This window comes from Equus asinus, chromosome 4 (assembly GCF_041296235.1).
Source record: "Equus asinus isolate D_3611 breed Donkey chromosome 4, EquAss-T2T_v2, whole genome shotgun sequence".
Lineage (NCBI taxonomy): Eukaryota > Metazoa > Chordata > Mammalia > Perissodactyla > Equidae > Equus > Equus asinus.
The window spans coordinates 111769085-111789162 of NC_091793.1; the positions used below are offsets into that span (position 1 = coordinate 111769085).

The following is a 20078-nucleotide window of genomic DNA, read 5'->3' on the forward strand; positions in this document are numbered from 1 at the left end:
TTTCTTTCTTTCTTTCTTTCTTTTTTTTTTGAGGAAGATTAGCCCTGAGCTAACTACTGCCAATCCTCCTCTTTTTGCTGAGGAAGACTGGCCCTGAGCTAACATTCATGCCCATCTTCCTCTGCTTTATATGTGGAATGCCTACCACAGCATGGCTTTTGCCAAGCAGTGCCATGTCCGCACCCGGGATCCAAACCAGCAAACCCTGGGCAGCCAAGAAGCAGAACGTGCGAACTTAACTGCTGTGCCACCAGGCCAGCCCCGTCTGCTCAGGGTCTTGAGGGCTGACTCGTCTGTGTTCCCTTCTGGAGCTGGGGGACTGCTTCTCAGCTCACATGGTTGCTGATACGATTCAGTTCCCTGCAGTTGTAGAACTGAGTTTCCTGTTTTCTTGCTGGTTACCAGCTAGGGGTCTCACATATTCCTTGCCACATTGGCCCTCTTGCAACATGGCTGCTTCCTTCTTCAAGGCCAGCAAAAGAATCTCCTACTTCCACTGTCCTTTAAAGGACTCATTTGATTAGGTCAGGCCCACTTGGGGAAAAAAATCTTACTTTTGATTAAGTTAAAGTCAGCTGATTAGGGACCTAAATTATATCTGCAAAATCTCTTTACTGTTGCCATATATCATAACATAATCATGGGAGTGATATCTCCACACTTTGCCATGTTCTATTGACTAAAAGCAAATTATAGCTGCTGCCCACACTCAAGGGGATTATACAAGTTGTGGATCACTGGGGGTCACCCTAGGATCCTGCCCACCACAGTGTCTTCTTTTGTAAATGGTTATTTCTGTTGTTATTTGAACATGTTTTAAAAGTGAAGTTTTTAAAAAAGTGATTTAAAAAATGGGTCCCGGTGTCAGATGTTATGCTAAGGAAAATACCTTCTCTGAACTTGGAGCTTTTACTTCCTTTTACTTAGGGGACCAGCTGTACGCAGTTATTAAGGGAGTGGAAAGGAGCTAGAGTGCGTTATAATTAGAGAAAGCTGCATCATCATTTTGAACTACTGCAAGAGGCTCCTAACTGTTCTCTTGGCTGCTGGTCTTTCCTCTCACATCTGCCTCTACTTTCAGTCAAGGTCATCTTTCCAAAATGCTCATCCAGTCATACCACTATCCTGCTTAAAATATGTCTGCCGACTATTAGAACCCAGGCTCTCCAGCCTCGTAGGAAAGGACTGCTGTGCCGTTCAGCTACATGCTTCATGTGCCCTTCATTCACACTCCACTGAGGCAGCGGCGGTAGGGGTTAAGAGGAGGCGGTGGATTTGAGAGATGCTGAGTAGGTGGAATGACCCAGATGTGGTGAGGGAAGTGCAGGTGCAGGTGCTGGAGAGAAGCCGAGTTCAGTTTGAGGTCACCGTGAAACATCACGCCCAAGGACTTCTTGCATGTTTGGCCCTCCGCTGGGTACTGTGGGGTCTATAAAGGAAGTGCCAGGCACGACATCTACCAGAGGCGAGAGTCTAGGTGGCATTAGGAAATTATGGATTCACAGGAGAAGAGAGGCAACAGAAGGATTGTCAGCGGTGGTAGATTTCCGAGATTGGATGGTAAAGATGTCGGTTAATCGCTGAATGGAATTTTCCTTACTCCACCAAGTACCCAATAAAAGCAGACAGGTAAAATATTACTTTCCCTTGTTTCTGTGGCCTTAAATGCTTAAACAACGGGCGACATTAGTAGGACCTAATTTGGGGGTGCCCAAAGAAAACGTCAGGAAGAGAGGTTTCAAACTTGTCCTGGTTATCTCAAATTAACTTTGTCTTTCCGAGTATCTTTTGTCCCTTGAGCTCACACAGTCTGGTTACAAATCTTGAAGTTCTTTTCTGCCTGTTTTGGACCGTGTGGAAGTACATACAATGTTTAAGAAATGTGAGGAAACACATTTTTCTTCTGGAGTTTCTTCTGGGGAGTGTGGGCCAAAAATGTTTTTCAGCTGCCCTGGTCTGCCTTCCTAATATGGGATATGTTCTGGGGAGAATAAACAAAATGGGATGCTGCTTTCCTTCTTGAAGGAAGTTGGATTCTAATCTCCACTTATTTCTTTTCTGATATAAGTAGAATCCACCATAACAATCAATTTCCAGCTCATCTGGTCCTTGTGATTCCTCCCATCGTCTTTCAAATGCTGCCATTGCGTTGGGCCTGCAGGCTAGTGCTGATGCTGCTGTGGCCACCTGTGGGGTTCATGTGGCTGCTTGCTGTGGCTGGGTGTGACTCCCTGCTGGTGCCAACACTGCTTCCCATGAAGTGTGCCCCACTGGCTTGGCTCCTCACCGAGGGGCACCTCTGCCAGTTGCTGTCACCTCACTGCCTGTGAAATGCTTTCCCACTGGGCACAAAAAGACTCTTGTTGAAAGTTGTCTGTACCCCTTTATTAACTATTGGAGTTCTAGCCTTTGTTTCAAAGCCCCCTAACTTTGAGAACAACTCTGGCAGGGAGTTTTTAAAGCCTTTCCACAGGGCTGACAGGTAAAAGGATGCGCTGGTTCTGACGTGCTGCACCCTCCCTGGTACAGCCTGCATACCTGTCAGCTCTTCCAGGCACTTGGTCATCTCAGAAAGTGGGCTAATGCCTAATGCCTCAGGAGATTCCTTCCTCCTCCCTGGGAAGCAGGATCTAAACCCTTTAGCAGAGTTAGTCAGGAGGCTAGCTGAGGTTGTGGGCATATTTTTGACCCTGGTTTTCTTGGGCCTGAAAGTGTGATGGGAGCAGGTAAAGAGCCTCTCAACTCAGGAAAGCTGTGTCCCAGGTCTTTCTTTTAGTGATGGGTCATCTGCTCCTGTCTTCCAAAAATGTTCATCTCTGATGATGGGATCCGTCTTCCTCTGACAATGTCCCAAGTTCCTTGGGACTCTGGCACCTCTAGTCCTGACCTCTGTGTTGGTTAAGGTGATGCTGTGGTAACACCCCTCCCCCCAGATCTCAGTAGCTTCACACAATGGAAGTTTATTTGTCACTTAGACAAAGTCTCCATCTTGTGGCTATAGCATCTGAAATACGTGCCTTCTGTGTTAGTTTCCTAGGGCTGCTGAAACAAGATACTGCAAACTAGTATAGTTTATACTGAACCTAGAAATTTATTCTTTCATAGTTCTGGAGGCTAAAAGTCCCAAATCAGGGTGTCAGCAGGGCCATGTTCTCCTGATGGCTCTAGGAGAGGCTCTTTCCCTGCCTGTTTCTAGCTTCTGCTGGTTGCCGGCACTCCTCGGCTTGTAGATGCATCACTTCGATCTCCGCCTTCACCTTCACACGGCCATCATCCCTGTGTCTCTGTGTCCAAATTTCCTTCTTCTTGTAAGGACTCCAGTCCTTGGATTATGGCCCACTCATATTCAGTATGATGTCATCTTAACTTGATTATATCTGCAAAGACCCTATTTCCACATAAGGTCACACTCACAGGTACCTGGTGTTAGGACCTTGACGTATTTTTGGGGAGAGACACAGTTCAACCCATAACACACTGCAGAGTTGTGGCTGAGGAAGAGAGAGATGGAAGATACCCCTTGGATCTTAACAGTCATACCTCAGAAGTAGTACGTGCTAGTTTTGTCACAGTCTACTGGTCAGAACGTGACTAACATAACTGCAATGGAAACTAGTAAATTCAGGGAACAGATGGGTATTTGATGGGAATTATCTGTCTTGGTCACATCCTTGCCCTGTTCATTTCCTCCGATCCCAGAATGCTCCGGGCATACGCGAGGTTGGATAGCTTCTGTATAATGTGAAATATCTATCAAGGAATAGGATGTGATCTTGCAAAGCATATTGAAGGAACAGACTTGGAAAACTGCTCAAAGAAAAGAAAGAAAATAGTTTATATAATCTGTAAAAGTACCACATTTTTTTTGGTTCTTTGCTTCCTCTTAATCCAGAGAAGGCAAAATGGCGGGCAACAATTTGCATCTAGTCCATAGATGTTTTTTTGTGTGCCCTACACAATGTTTAAGAAATGTGAACAAACATCTAGATATCTTTCCTTGAACAACTGGAAGATGGCTGCCTATGTTTCCACAGAAAACCAGTAATGAGGAAAACAGCCAAGTAAGGCCTGCTTCTTGTAGATAGTCCCATCTCTGCAGTTTGCTCTGATCCCCACCATTCCTTATAGTACTGCCAACACTGAGGCTGAGTATCTGTTCTCGGTTGTCTTTGCACTTTCACCATTGTTTTCATACAGTAGAGATTTTTTCCATTATACTTGGCTCTTTTTACTCACTTATTTTCTGATTGTCATCTGCAGGCATTTGTGTTTGTGACCTCAATTTTAAGTAAAATCTGCATTTTCCTGTATCTTTTCATATCCTGGTGCTTCTAAGGGATTAAACACAACCCAAAAGGTCACCTTGAACTCATGACTTTGATGTTGATTCCTGCTGTAGCCATCTGTAAAGGAAAAACTCACTCCTCCTGTGTTTCCTTTACTCACACTACTACCACACTGTCAATACCTCTGACACCAGATGTGTGGGTTTTCCACACATTAAGCAATTCTCTGACACCAGCTGGGTGCTACAATTCAGCTGAATTCTGATACCATCTGTCTAGAGATGACATCATATCCCACAGGTTAGAGGATCAGTCCCAGAAACTGCCCTCCCCTCTTTAGATGCCAGTTGCAAGTCCAGGTTGTTATCATGCTTCTGACCAACCAGCTATAAATCGAAGGTTTCCACAAACCCCTCCTTGGGTTTGATGAATTTGCTAGAGCAGCTCATAGAACTCAGGAAAACATTTACTTACTAGATTACCAGTTTGTTATAAAAAGATATGGGAACAGCCAGATGGAAGAGATGCATAGGATAAGGTATGGAAAGAGGCGAGGAGCTTCCATGCCTTCTCTGAGTGCAGCTCTCTGTGTGTTCACCAACTGGAAACTCTCCAAATGCTGGAATTGAGACATTTTCATGGAGGCTTCATTACTTAGGCCTGACTGATGAAATCATTGGCCATTGGTGATTGCACTCAATCTCCGGTCCCACTCTCCTCCCTGGAGGTCATGGGCTTGGGGTGAAAGTTTCAACCCTCTAATCACATGGTTGGTCTTCCTGGCAACCAGCCCCCATCCTTAGGTTACCTAGGGGCTTTCCAAAAGTCGCCTCCTGAACGTAAACTCTGTTGTGGTTGAGAGGGGCTTGTTATGAATAACAAGACACCCATTTCACCTTTATGGCTCTGAAGCATTTTAGGAACTGAAGGCAAAAAACCAAATATTACAACAAAAAGATGCCCCCACGGCTCTCAGATAGGAAACTACAAGAGTTCTAGAAGAGAAGTGCCAGGGACAGTGGACAAAGGCCAAATATACATTTCTTGTTATAAATCACAATAACACCTCATCTGCAATACTCGTGATTTGAGGTAAATAGTTGACAAAGGCCTGAACATACTTATAATGGCGATAGGTGGATAAATATTTGCAGTGAAATACTTGCAATGGGTATAGTTGTATAAATTTGGGTATAATTAGAATAATGCATGTTGATTCAGGTTAATCCTTACTGATACAATTTTTTGTGCTTTTTATCCCCTTTATAGACCACTGGAACGATCCAGTGAAGATGTAGATATAATCTTCACACGGCTGAAAGAAGTTAAAGCTTTTGAGAAATTTCACCCAAATCTCCTTCATCAGATTTGTTTGTGTGGTTATTATGAGAATCTGGAAAAAGGAATAACATGTAAGAAATGCAACTCCGGTGGTATATTTTCGTGTATGGTCTGTGCTCATTTGTAGATATGGGGATAGATAACATATGGGGTATTTATGTGCCAAATATTTGAGCTTCAACCAAAGGTATTAGGTTGACATTTCCCTCTACTTTATTTAGTTCCATGTAGCATTACCTTAACTTTGTTCACAGCATTTAAATGGTTCTTCCAGGGCAGCCTACTTTCTAGATGGAGCTAGAAGGATGTACTGATTCATGTATTCAGCTATATCCTTAGAAATTCAAATAATTATTTTCTCTAACCCAAGAAATATATGAGCCAGTAGGATATTAAATAAAGATAAAAGGACTCTTGGGGGCCAGCCCTGTGGCTGAGTTCACGCGCTCTGCTTTGGCAGCCCAGGGTTTTGATGGTTTGGATCCTGGGCACGGGCCTAGCACTGCTCATCAAGCCATGCTGAGGTGGCATCCCACATGCCACAACTAGAAGTACCCACAACTAAAAATATACAACTATGTACCGGGGGGCTTTGGGGAAAATAAGGAAAAATAAAATTAAAAAAAAAAAAGGACTCTTACCTAATGCTAATAATAATGTTTTGAATTAACCTGAGTGATATCATCTATTCCAAGTATGAATAGAGGACAGGGAGAGTAAAACGATAGAGTGACAGCTGCATTGAAAAACAAGTATTTTTTTCATTAAAAAATAGTGCTTTTCCATCTTTTGGGATGCTTTATGCTGCATTTAACAGAAAACTCTCATCCAACTGGCTTCAATAATCAATTACTCATACATGGAGGGAAAAATCAATTACTCATATGCAAGAAGTCCTGGGATAGGATGGCTTTAGAGTTAGTTAATTAAGTGGCTCAATGACTTTATTAAGGTCACAGGTCCCTCCCATCTTGCTTTGTTTTTGTTTTGCTAGGCATCCGCAGGTGTTGGCTTATGTTCCCAGACTTGACCCAAAGGATTCTCAGATATCTACAGCAATTAGAGAAGCACGATTTCTTCTTATGTCTCCTTTCAGAAGTCTCTCAGGAGACTTCCTCTATTATTGCATTGGCCAGAATTGTATCATATGGCCACGTCCAGCCCAAACACTGGCAAAGATAATGTGATCACCACGATTGATTTAGACCAATCATGATTACTCCAGTGGAGCTGGGCAAGAAGTGCGTGTGCTCTGAGCACTTGGCCCGTTGGAGGAGGGTGGGGGACTTGTATAAAATCTGGGTTCACTTAGATAAGAGGAAGGGAGGGCATGGTTCTGGGTGGGAAACCAACAGGGTCTGTCACAACATCATTGTAGAAAATTTAGAAGACAAATGAAATAAAAGTCACCTACAATCCCCAAACCCAAAGATTACTGTTAACACTTTGTGTATATCCTTCAAGGTGTTTTCCCATGTCTGCACATGCAAATGTAGTCCCACTTCTCTTTAAAAAACAATCCATATGTATTGTTTCCAAACCAATATTTTTTTTCTTACTGATATTAGGGACTTTATTCATTTGGGAATGAGACTCTATTTTCTGTTTCTTAAAGCCATTTTCAAAATGAATCTTCCATGATATGTAATGTGAATTTGATTGGCAAATGATAATGTCTTTTGGAGCCAAAAAGTTCTCGAAAGGCGAAGCCTTAACTCTAAAATAAGTCACTTACAAAGGCTAGGAAGAGCAGAGCCACTGGAGAGGGCAGCTGTAAACTCATCAGTTCCTCGTCTCAAGCTTATCATCGCGCTTGGTCGGATGCCGTTGTTGTGCTTCGCCTGTCCACAGCATGTCTTAGTCAGGGAGTTTAGAGCAGCTTGTCATCATTAATTACGGCTCCCAGAAGCACTAGCCTTGCCAGAACTCAAGTGTCCCACTGAGTTGTCATGTGATTTTTCATTGAGTCACTTGACCTCTGACTCTAACTGTGAAAAGAATTTTAAAATGTCAGATCACTCCATCTAGTTATTTAGCTAGGATATTTAAAAGGATAGTTGGGTTTCTGTGAGATTTTTGAACCAGTGTTTCAGAATGACTTTCCAAAGTACTAGTCTTAATATAATATGGGAACTAAGGTTCTATCTAAATATCTAAATATTTTCTCTCTGAGATTGCAAAAGTAAAGCAAAATCAGGTTTGGAGATTTCTGATGAGAGTCATTTCTAAAGAGTAGTTAATCCTAATGCCTAAAAGCAGTGAATTTATTAAAAAACAAGAAAATGGACAATGATAATACAGTAGTCAAAACTTTTAAAGTAGGTTTTATTTTTCTTAATCATTCATTGGTTAGCTTAAAAGGAGACATTCTATCCTAGAAAATACATTGCTTTTAATATAAATGCATTTAGGAAATTGGAGTGAAAGTCTGGTATTTTGTTGAGTCAAATAAGCTTGTTAATATGTACCCATCTAAAGTGATAATTTTCCAGGAATCATTATATAATGAAATGTATTTAAGATAAATTGCATGGAACATCAATCGATTCTTAAATTCAAAGGATCTTATAGCATTTAGGGTTATCATTCCTTATTACTGCTCTGTAAATATAAAAGAGTTCTGTTTAATAGAGTTCCACTTCATAGAGTGTTGGATAAATGGGATATAGCTTTGTTGATAGATAAGGGAAAGAGAACTATGTCCTGTTCTTGTGGGAATAGATAGAGGACGGATGGTAAGCTCAGCCAGGTCTAGGTTATGCTTATAATAGCCAGTGAGAAACTATCAGGTCATACGATAAAACCAACCTATTTGGTTTTTAAATTTGGTATATTTACATTACTATTTCTTTTTCAGTATTTCGCCAGGGTGATATTGGAACAAACTGGTATGCTGTCCTGGCAGGGTCTTTGGATGTTAAAGTATCTGAAACCAGCAGTCACCAGGTAAGATAACTTATTTTTTTTTTAAGTAGGACTTATTATTGTTATTTTTAAAGACACATTATGCCTATGTCTTTTATGCCATCGAAATTACATTTTCAAACCCATTTCCTCTTTCCCATAGCAAGGAGTTCACCAAGTGTTTGTTGAATCCCTTTACTAAGTTACTTAAGAAACATAGATATTGAGTGTCTTCCATGACTTGAGTATGGAGCCCGGTGTTGGAACACGAAGTGCAAGAAGACATTGCCTGCCTTCTAGGAGGTTGCCGTCTATTGGGAAATGCAAACAATTCAATTGCGTTGTGATAAATTGCTCTTGTGTAAGGTGAAATGTGAGCAGAGGATCAGGAGAAGCAAGTCTTCCTAGGTTTCTCCTCAGATCCTTCCTCCGTCTGGTGTCCTGACTTTTCTTCATCCTAGAAGTGCTCCCCTTGTCAGCCTTGTAGGAGCTCCAGTGATGCAGGGGAAATGTGGTTGATGCAGTCCCCCGGGAAGTCTCTCTCTATTTCTCTCCTCACCTTTTCAAATGTGGAAGGGCCAGTAGTGTATATTTCTTTCTAAAGTGCAACACTGGCTTCTTTTGTCTCCATTAGTCACCTCTGAGGAGCTTGGCATCCTAGCAGATAAAACTCATACTCTTTTTTCCCCCTCAATATTTGTGACTATTTAAAATTGGACCTAGAGCCTCCTTTCACATCTGCAGTGACCCTTGCTCCATCATTAGTCCATGTGGCCTAAATGTACAGAACCTTCCTATTTGGAGCGAAGAACCTCGAATCTCAAAAGGACAGCCCCCTAAAGGCCACCTCCAAGCCTCAGTATGAAGATGGCCCAGGTTTTCTATCCAAATATTCAGGATTCAGATAAAAATGGAAGGAAGGGAATTGGCTAATTGTAAAATGGGACAGAATTGTCAAGAAGAATCAAAGAATCAGTTAAAGGGATAAATAACCTACAGCCAAGTACCGTGTTTAATACCGTGCTTCTGAGCCTCTTTCATACATAGCACCCTTCAAATGTAGGAAACGCTTGTGACACACTGAAGTTGAGATTTAAATTTTGCAGGAGCTTTCGTGCATATTGGAGTTGTGGGCAGTCCCCATCTGAAAAAATGGAGAAGTTCCCCAAAAGATTGTTGCTAAGGTGGACAGTTGGAGTTGGAAATATAGTTGCCTGTGTTGTACCCATTGTTATGGATGGTTAGAGTCTCAGGCCAGTGGCCAAGTTCTACGTAAGCTATAGGATGCTTTTTCTATGCATCAGTGCATCGAAAGTTCCATTTGAACCTGCCTGGAACCTGTGCCTCCCAACCTGGATGGGACTGTCTCTCTTCCCCTCTCTCACAGGGCCAGTTTTCTCTTGGATTTCAGAGAGGGCCAAGGTGAGAGGTGGGTTTTGAATCTTGTAAGCTGCCTCAGTTTCCCAGTGGGACTGAGAAGAGCTAGCATTTCTTGCATGTTTGCTGTGTGCTGGGCAATGTTCTAAGCACCCAAAAGGTATTAATTTACTCCTAGAATCCTCACGACAACCCTGGGGGTAGGTCATATTATTGTTCTCATTTTACAGATTAGGAAACTAATCCCCAAGTGGTTAAATAACTTGCCCCAAGTAACATATCTAGAAATTCAGGGAACTAAGATAAAACCCGAGCGGTCAAGCACCTGAACATATGCTCTTAGCCACTGCTCTGTGTTGTTGATTCCAAAGAAACATGATGCGGCCTGCAGCTTCCCCCTGTCTCGGCCATTTCTCATTCTTTCAGGTGACCCTGTGTCCCTTATCTCTGAACACCTTCCACCTGCAGGCTGCTGTCCTGGTGGGTACCTGCTGGGCCTCTCTGCTCAGAGCTGCTCTCGATGCTTACCTTGACCAGGTCTCACCTGCGTGGATTTGCGGAGGGGAAAGGACCTGGAAGAGAACGATTCTCTTTGCTCCTCTGAGTGGTCCTGAGTGAATAATGATCGAGAGAGGGGAGAAGTTGAAACGAGAAAGGTGAGGAAAGAGACGAAAGGCAAGGAAGATGAGAATTAAGGAGAAAGGTGAGAAGGAGAGGAAAACCCAGGGAGGAGTGGGGAAGAGAGAAGAATGAAAAAGGCAGAGCAGCTGTACCTGTGGGATGATAAGTCACGTTAGCAGTGAGGTGCTAACACATCAGATGGTAAAAGCTGGCATGAGACTGGATGGTATTAAAATAGCCTTTGGCCGGAGGCTCCTGGAATATTGCCCTGGACCAATTACCCCTCCCCATGAGGTCCTAGCAAAGAATAGCTGATAAAACTTTGTTGTTAGCTGCAGGTTTTCCTTTTTTAATTTTAATAAACATTTAATTCTAGATGTTAGCTGTGGTTTTGACCTCAAACTCAATGCACAGCACTTTCCTTAACCTGAGCTTGGTCTTCTCTTAATTTGTTGGGAATTAGTAGCTTTACACCAAAGCTGGCTTACTGCCTCCTCTGAGTACTTTACGCTACAGTGTCCAAGCAGGGTTCTCTGGATTGATTTGTATGGTTGCTAAGATATAAGGAAGAGGAAGCGCATTGACCTCTACAGCCTCCATCCCTCCAGAGAGTAACCTGAGATAGACAGAGGGCCAGCCTTCCAGGCAGCTCTGATAGACAGAACATGGTTCCAGCCACATGGGAGGAAGAAGCTAAGGAGAGTGAACAAGACGGCTTAACCTCATCCCATGGCAAGGTGCTTGAAAGGGAGAAACAAAAAAAGCTGTATTTACCTGCATTGGCCCTGTAATGGGCTCTGTGTCTCTGCTGGCTTGTGATGTGGCCAAATCAGGGTGATGAGTTTGCCAATCAGAGTAGCACCCTAGATAGGTCAGGGTTTTCCAGAGAAACAGAACCAATAGGCTAGAGGGCGAGAAAGTGAGAGCGAGAATGAGAGAGAGAAAGAGATAGATAGATAGTTTAAGGAACTGGCTTATGTGGTTGTGGGAAGGCTGGCAAGTTTGAAAGCTGCAGGGCAAACTTCCAGACTAGAGGTTCAGGTAAAACTTGATGCTGCAGTCTTGAGTCCAGAAGCTTGACACTCAGGCAGAATTTCTATGTTGCAGTCTAGAAGCAGAATTCCTTCTTTGGGAAACTTCAAGGAAAGCGTATTTGCTCGTAGGGTCTTCAACTGAGGCCCACTCACATTATGGAAGATAATCTGCTTTACTTAAAGTCTATTAATTCTAAATGTTAATCACAGGCTCACATGTGAGGTGATGGACTATTATTAGTTTTTGGGTGGTGAATATGATGTAATCTACACAGAATTCGAAATATATTACGATGTACATCTGAAAGCTATATAATGTTATAATCCACTGTTACTGCAATAAAATTAAAAAAAAGTTAATCATATCTAAAACATACTTTTACATCAAAATATAGAGTAATGTTTGGCTAAACAACTGGTTATTATAGTCTAGCCAAGCTGACACATAAAATTAACCGTCATATACCCCAGTGGGGAGCAAAATGTGGTTCTGTAATGGGCTATGGGAGGAGAGGCTAGGAAAGACCCGGAATTCCTACTCCGAGAGACCAGCAGCAACATCACCAGCTGCCTTCATTGTGTCACACTGTGCTAGGGGTTCTGTGTACATTAACCGACTTCATCTTTAGGCATTCATGTCTTATTTTACAATTAGGCTTGAAAATAAGGCTCAGTGACATTAGGTATAACCTTCCAAGGGCCACACAAATGTACGTGGCCAAATTAAGATTTGAGTTCAGGTCTGACATACTCCAAATTTCATGTTCTTCCTGTTGCTCACACAGGAAAGAAAGTAGGCAGGGGGTAGTAAGAGAAAAAGAAGAAAAGTTAAAAGACACTAAGAGAGAATTAAAGAAAAAGAAAAGAGGTGACAGCACAGAGTCAAGTCTTTAAATGGGTGGGGCAGTTTCTTGCTAGCCTCTCCTTCATTTTCATTCTTCAAGTCTCTCCCTGCCCTGCATGCTTGCTTTCTCATCTGAGAGTCAGACATCAGAGGAGATGGTGGTCGTAAATTCTGAAACTTACCTCTGAGTTTCAGCCCCTCAGTCACTGTTAGCTGAGCCTGAATGGGGAGATGAGAGCAGGCATAGCTAATGGTCATGGAGCGCCCACTACAGGCAGCTATGTGCAAAGCATATTACAGGCATAATTTCACTACACTACCCTCCACCATTTAGTCCCATTAGCAGTCTCATTTTACAGGTGAGATGCTAAATAACTCGCCCAAGCTCACACAATGACTAAGTATCAGAGTTCTTTGTGATTCTAGGGCTCAAGTTCTTGACCACTGTGGTTGTACAGATGCTGTCCAGAGGCCGTGAGGGGGAAGGAATAGAGTGAGGGCTGAGTGGTTTAGGAATAATGAATGCAAGGAGAAGCAGCTTTTCCCTTGCAGCCCCATAACCACCCTCGTGCATTTCCGATGCCAGCTCAGAGCTCCACACCTCCTCACCTCCCTGCCCACCTTGCAGCACCTGAGGTGTGCTGTTGGGGAACAGCCCACTTCTCACACTCTGCTGGGCTGCCCCCGGGCTGCAGCGGGCCGTCCTTCCGCCACCCTTTAGATCTGGAGATCCACAGTTAAATGAGTGTGGCCCATCCCTTCAAAGGGCTTCTGGGTTAGAGGGTGGGAGAGATAAGTAGGGGTGATAAGGAAGGGAAGCTGAGGTGCGGTATGTACAAAGTGGAGGTGAAATGGTTAGAACAGGGTTGATGGGATGTATGGAGGGTTGAGAGAGGGAGGAGTCTGGCTTGGATGAAGAGGTGGATGGTGATGCCACTCATTGAAATAAGGAACACAAGAAAGGAAATTCTTCACAGATTCTGGCATAGTATTTTTATACTATACTCTTACTATGTATTATTGATTTGATAGAATTTTTTTCTGAAAAAAATCAACCCTATTTTTTTTACTTGGTCATAAGGAAATATGACTATATATAACTGTCAAGAATCTATAGGGCATACATATTTTATTTTGCTCATAATTCATATTACCTTCCTGCCTGTTTCAGTGTAGTAGTACTTTTTCTCCCTTCTCATCATTCCCTTGTACTATTTTGCAGACCCAACTGTATTGTACCTACCCAAGTCACGGGTGAATGAGTGGTCTGCTCAGGATGACATAGTGGTGACTCATAGAGCTGGAAGTGACTGTGATTTTGTTACTCAATCCAGTGTTCTGCCCCCACATCCTTAGTGGTAGCCAGCATGCATGGCCGTTTATCTGGGGTGTCTGGGAGGTGTCTACGGTACAAGGGGCACTTGCTCCCAGGCACCTCCAGTATCCATGGGTGGTGCTGGCGGAGTGTGGATCCTTCTTTGTCCCCTTGAATCACTGTTGCCTGAGATTCTAACAAAAAAAGCCGTCAATTCCACATTTGGGAGAAATATTAAAATACAGATGCTACAGTCAGTGGCAATATAAACCTCAGGCCCTTTCCTGGGAGGGGTGAATGGAGGAAAAAAACCCATTGGGCTGCAGAGAGTGAGATGCCTTGCCTCCCCGTTTTGCTTGGGATCATCCCACCCGGTCAGTTTAGAAACGTGTCTGCTTGCTGGGGAGGCACAACCGTGCAGGCCGACTCCGCCTCACCCTGTGGGTCTGCTCCTGGCTCAGGACACATACAGTTGTACAGAATCCTGCTGAGCTTTGCTTGGACCCCGCTTCTCTCCCTTGCACACGGTTAGGCCCTTTCCAAGCAGAGCCCCAGAGCCAACACTCTCTTCTGCTTCCCCATCTTCCCTTCGGCTGAGTCCCCCCATCCAGGCTACAAGTGTGAAGGGAGAGGAGAGACAAAAGCCTCTGCTTGAGGAGAGGGATAATGGGTCCCACTCTTGGGGTGGTTTGTTAATTCATTAAAACTTCTACATCTCTATAAGAGATGCTATTTAAAGTGTTAGCGTTTACCTAATGAAGAGCACACTGGTTAAATATCAGACCTCTTTTGAAACCCTTTCTGCCACTTAATTGCCGTGTGACCTTAGGCAAGTTACATTTCCTGTAGGTTGAGGACACTAGTTGCTACCCTAACTACGTTAATGTATACAAAGCACTGAGTACAAAGCCTGGCGTAGGGCAGGGATTTGTGCTTTTTATTGCTATTTTCAGAAAGAAAAGTAGGTTGCCTAGAGTGGAATACTGTCGGTTGCAATGCCTGCAATGATGTCGTTTAATCGCAAGAGGGCAGTGCTAGAACAGAAAAAGGAAGAAAGGCACTTGGCATTGCAAATAGCAAGAAGTTTAACAATATCGTTCAGCCATTTCATGGGCTAGGAGAGTCGGGCTGCACTTGACCTTAGTCGTCACTGTATCCATCCTCTTATCTGTCTCTGTGAAATTTTTTGGCCAGTTTTGGAAAATGAGCTTTTGCTAGCTTGTCCCCAAAAGTAAAATAATGTGCTTTTATTTGCCCTCTTTGTCTCTCCCACAAAGATGTGTTTAAGTGTTGCATTTTTGTTTATAAAATGTGAAGTGCCGACGTGTTTCTCGGTAAGGTGGATCTCGCTCTCTTTCTTTTTCTGTCTTTGTCTGATTCTTCCACTTACTCTCATTTCATCCCATTATTTCCAGAAAACATCATTATGATCAGGAATCATTTTCTGAACACATTTATTGAGCCCATAAAACGTGAAAGGGGCCACGTCCACGGCAGTTGTTTGTAATCTCTCACTGCTTGTCTACGCTCGGGTCATGCTATTTGTTAGGAGCTGATCAGGAGTTTATTTAGCATCCTGCGTGATGCATCCACAGACTGTATTTAGTTTTGTTGCCATGTAATTCTTTGTTTGGGTGGATGCAAGACTGAGCCAGAGTGCAGGACAGACTGGCTCTCTGCTGTAATGGGGCTGGCCTTCCTGATTCAGTTATCAGAATGCTAATGCTTGTCCATTCTCATCGAAAATTCCAGCAGCCAGTTTGCCTGACCTTGTTAAGCCGTGTCTAACACTGATTCCAGAGAAGTGCTCTGAAAGTAACAGATCTGTCTTTGCTGTTTGTTAGAAAAAAACATATTCGGCTTAGAACATTTTTCCTTCCTGCTTGGCATAAATCCTTTTGACACTACATACAGTCTGATGTCTTGACAAATTCAGAGATGAAGTTCCATAAAATTTTTATTTTTTAAAAGGACTTGGAGCACTCAATAAATTCCAGGACTAAATTTAGCTTCATGAAACAAATGCAGCGCTACCAAACTTAGTGACAGATATTGCCTATGAGCCTGAAATAAAAATGGTAAAGATATTTGCTTTGTAAGAATTTTTATTTCAGGGGCTACACACTTAAAGGACCAATTTGTTCCTTGAAATTAACCCAACATGAATCCAAAACAATAATTATGCCATGAGACATTTAACTCTTCTTGAGCCATTAATATGGAAGCAAATTAAATATGTATAATAAAAAGATCTGATACCCCTTGAAGTTACTGGACAATTAAAAAAAATCTTCATATACTTAACAGAGAATTCTTATGTCTGTTTTATTGATTTTTAGTTAATTTCTATTTCATCAGAATGCCTGTAACTTGTGTAAGTTGGATTTCAGCAGATGCTTATAGACATTATTTGCAAGGCCCATGTTTATTAGCTTGGATATCAATGGCATAACCATTGGCTTTCTTAACACCATTCCCATTTTCAGACCGTAGCAGTGTTTATGATGAAACAAACAAATAAAATGCCTCATATGAGAATGCCTGCTTTAAGAAAAGCCAGTATACCCTAATTCAGACATACAAAGCAGGTAAATTAAGGGGTGATTAGTTGCAGTAGAAAAGGATTCTTTGATTTACAGCAGGATTGTCAGAAGTGTCCCTTTGAATACAAGCTCCCCCAGAGAGCTGAAGTGTTTTGCAGATTATTCAAACCACTTGACATCCAGACTTGGGGACAGAGAAAAACTTGGAATTTAAGTGTTGAAAAGCCATTGTTAATTGAAGATTAACACAAGACCAATATAGAGATTATTATTTAAATAGTGGAAAATCATAATTTGCTTTTTAGAAATGTAGATAACCTATACATGTATGTAAATATGGCTGAGTCGGAAATAATCTTTTCCATTATTTATGGAGCGCCTACTATGTGCCAGGAACCATATAGGACTCTGTGTATATATTATTTTATTTGTATTGAATCCTGCTAATAATTTTATGAGGAAGATTGTGCCTCTTTCACAAATGAGGATTCTGAGACACCTGGGAGCATTCTACCCAAAGCCACAGGGCTGGTAATTGGCAGAGAAGAGTTTTGAATCTAGTCTACAAGGCCCATGCTTTTCTCACTAAGCAGCCTCCGGAGGATGTTCCCGCTAAGCATCGAGTGTGCTGACTCTGGGCACCTCTATGTGAGGGACCTTTTACTGATGCTCCCTGCTTCCACTGGGGTGCCGTTGTTGAAATCTTTGTTCACTTACCTAATACCAACTTTTAGGAATTGAGATAAGCAGACTCCACCTATCCCACTGAAACACATATTGTGCCAAAATATTGATCATGACTTCAGTTGATGCCTAGCTGGGCAGAGGAGGAGAACCTGGAAACTGGAGGCTGCCCAGGGTGGAGGTGGCAACCGTCTAGAGGGCATGTTCAGGCGGTGCTGGGCAGGACAGAGAGAGGAAGCTGAACATTGGAGCAACACAGCCCCTGGGTTAGTATGGTGAAGGACTGAGGTGGGTCTAACAAGTGATAACGTGAGGGGGCATGGCTTGGTGATGGGCAGAGTCAGGAAGCAGGCCAGTGATGGAGATAGGCAGCCAAGCAAGGTGACAAAGAAGGCAGACATCAGAAGGGAGCCAGAAAAGAATGGGGGCCCAGCAAGGGCTGTCAGAACAAGACAGTAGGCCATTTTGAGAAGAATTAGGGTACCAGGAAGGTTCTCAAGGCAGAGATGCAGAAAGACAGAAACTCAGTTTCTCCAAGAAAGGTAGGTCTGATGCAAGGCATGAAGTGATAAGCTGCTCTCTGTCCCCATTACTGAAGTCCCTTTGGGAATGCTGGTTCAGCCCGGTACGTCCTCAGAGGTCTCACGGTAACTGATGACTCATAGCCGTGTTTGACTAACCCACTCTGTTGTTTTGGGTTTCCCCAGAAGCTGACTGAAGACAAAGATTTGGCTACAAGTGGTTCTTTTGGAGATGACCTTAGGAAGCATTGTAAGGGAGTGGGGAAGTGAGACCAGGAATGAAGGAAAGTCAATAAAAGTGTGTTGATAAGAGGATTTCCACCGTGGGCAACTGGGCTCCCTCCTTCAAGGGACCCTCTAGGAAACTGTGTAGGGTTAGGAGGCTGGGGTGTTGAACCTCCTACTCTCACGCCTCTCTGGTGGAGGTTGCATCTTACAGGCATTAACTGCCCAGTGCTCTGCCCTCAGGTGAAGCCATGCAGGTGCCCGTGCGCGGAAGCCATAGGTATGAATGGGAACTGTCCAGAAAGCTATAAATGACCTCAGGATGGGGATGGGGGGAATCTGGCAGGACTCCAGCAGCATCTGCATAAACCCACCTTCATATATTGAAGACATTCAAGTTTTTAAACCTTCATTTCATATTTGAAAGTCCTCAAGATAAATTGCCATCTTGTCGCAGAACAGGACATTCCTTCACTGTTGTTAATGTTTCCTATTTCTTGAGTAGGTCCTGATTGCTTTCTTCAGTCTCTATGTCCCTGTAAATATTTTCGTTCAGGTAGCCTTTCTGAACATTAAGCTACAAATGAGCAGAAAATAAAATAGTCTGAATAATCCCTATTAAATAAGTATTGAGACATGAGCAGATCTCTAGAGTGTGTGTAAACCTAAGAGATAGAGTAGTGTTACATTCAGAAACAGACACTTTTCAGCCACAGGCAAAGACACACACGAAGTACACCTACAGGTGCTCAGGCTTGGACTTCTGACCTGTAGGCATCTGGTTAGATGTTAGCGTGGACCAAAATAAGATGCTCCCACCACATTGACGCGCATTCATCCTGCTAATATTTATCCCGTCTTTCAACATACATACTGAGCAACATATACTAGTTCTGCTAAATGAAAGAACATTTGAATGTAAATTTCTTTATTTGATAATTATTTTAGAAGCATATTGTAAGACCCTGCCTAGAATTCAAATAAGACCCAGCACCGATGGATGTAAAGACAGTGATTAGTGTTTAGATCTTCTTAGGACCTTCCATTTCCCTGTGCCCAGTTATCCCAGTGCCCAATCCGTACCTCCCACATCCAGTCAGATTTCTAAGTCAATTTGTCCTAAAAATACCCTGAGTCAGCCAAAAGTAAAGTTTGAACTTGCAAATAATACTCCTTTCAGGTGAGGTTTTATGGTCCTGATTTTAAGATCATATCTTGTATTTGTGACCCCCTGCCCTTAAATTTGAATGCGTCAAGTGTGAAGGAGGAAATGTAGGTAGGGCTGGTCCTACACTGGTTCTGGTAGGAGAGTGTGGGTTCCTGGAAATGAGCCTGGGTGCTGACCAGGTGACCGAAGCCAGATGCCTCTCCTTCCAGAGGTCCTGATACAGTGAGCTGCACTGACGAGTGCAGTTGGCAATACCAACGTGACTCACTTTTGTTCTATGAGATAATGCATGGGTAATGTTGAACTCTGCAGGGGCAATCCAAGAATCATTTCAATCTTTTCTCCTTATTAAAGAGCTGTTTACCAGCAAGGAGCTCATGTGCCTTTCACAGTCTGTGTCTTTCTTTGTATACCTATTTGTGACAAACTATATGGGATAGGAAGTGAGACAGGAGAAGACTATTTAATCCATAAAAATCTACAACTAGCTCATGAATAACAGATCTTTATAGTTCTTTTGCGTTATACGTTGCGGATAACCTTGCATATTTAAGCTATGTGGATAGTGGCAGAAGTAATATTATGGCCCATCCGTGTCAAGTTTTAAAATAGAATTTTATACTAGAAAGTACAAGTTAGGTAAAAGAATCCTATCTTAAGAATTCAGATGGTAAAAAAAAAATAAAGTAGGCTAGTAGGATTCTCAGAGGAACCTGATATTCTAGAGAATTTGTGAAAGTTTGTGATTTATCGTAATCTGTCTTGTGTTTTTACTAGAATTTGAAAATTACTCAGATGTACTTAACTCACTGAGTATTGATGTTCCAGTTCTGGGGATATTTTTCTGACTGAATTTGTTTGCAACTGCCTTTCTGGAAAATTTATTAGCAGGCTGTTCTATCTCCCCCTGATCTTTCATTCTTTTTTGAGATATTATTGATTTTATTTTCCTGAACCTAATTTTATATGCATGCGGAAGCAGTTTGCTTTGGTTCAAGAAACTGGTTTCTTATGGGCATTTGTCTTAGAAATGTGATTACAGAATCACTAACTTGATCTTAATAACATTTGTCGATTATCGTGTGTTACATGCGTGAAAGGAAAACTGTGCTAACTCGGAGCATTGCGCTTGTGCATCTCCCTTACTTGATAATGCCCTGAAATTAATGTCCAGGTGGTTTTGAGTGGCTATTTGCATTATTTGAAACTAGTTAG

The 20078-nt window shown here is 42.6% G+C and overlaps 1 protein-coding gene across 6 annotated transcripts in view; it reads left to right on the forward strand.

Moving 5' to 3' along the window:
* RAPGEF4 (Rap guanine nucleotide exchange factor 4) overlaps positions 1 to 20078 on the forward strand; it is a 299972-nt gene that overhangs the window by 45983 nt on the left and 233911 nt on the right. For all 6 annotated transcript variants that reach the window (XM_070508109.1, XM_070508118.1, XM_070508117.1 and 3 more), the window contains exons 2-3: positions 5556 to 5698; positions 8485 to 8573. In XM_070508109.1, coding sequence (XP_070364210.1) covers positions 5556 to 5698; positions 8485 to 8573 — 232 coding nt within the window. The remainder of the gene's footprint in view (positions 1 to 5555; positions 5699 to 8484; positions 8574 to 20078) is intronic.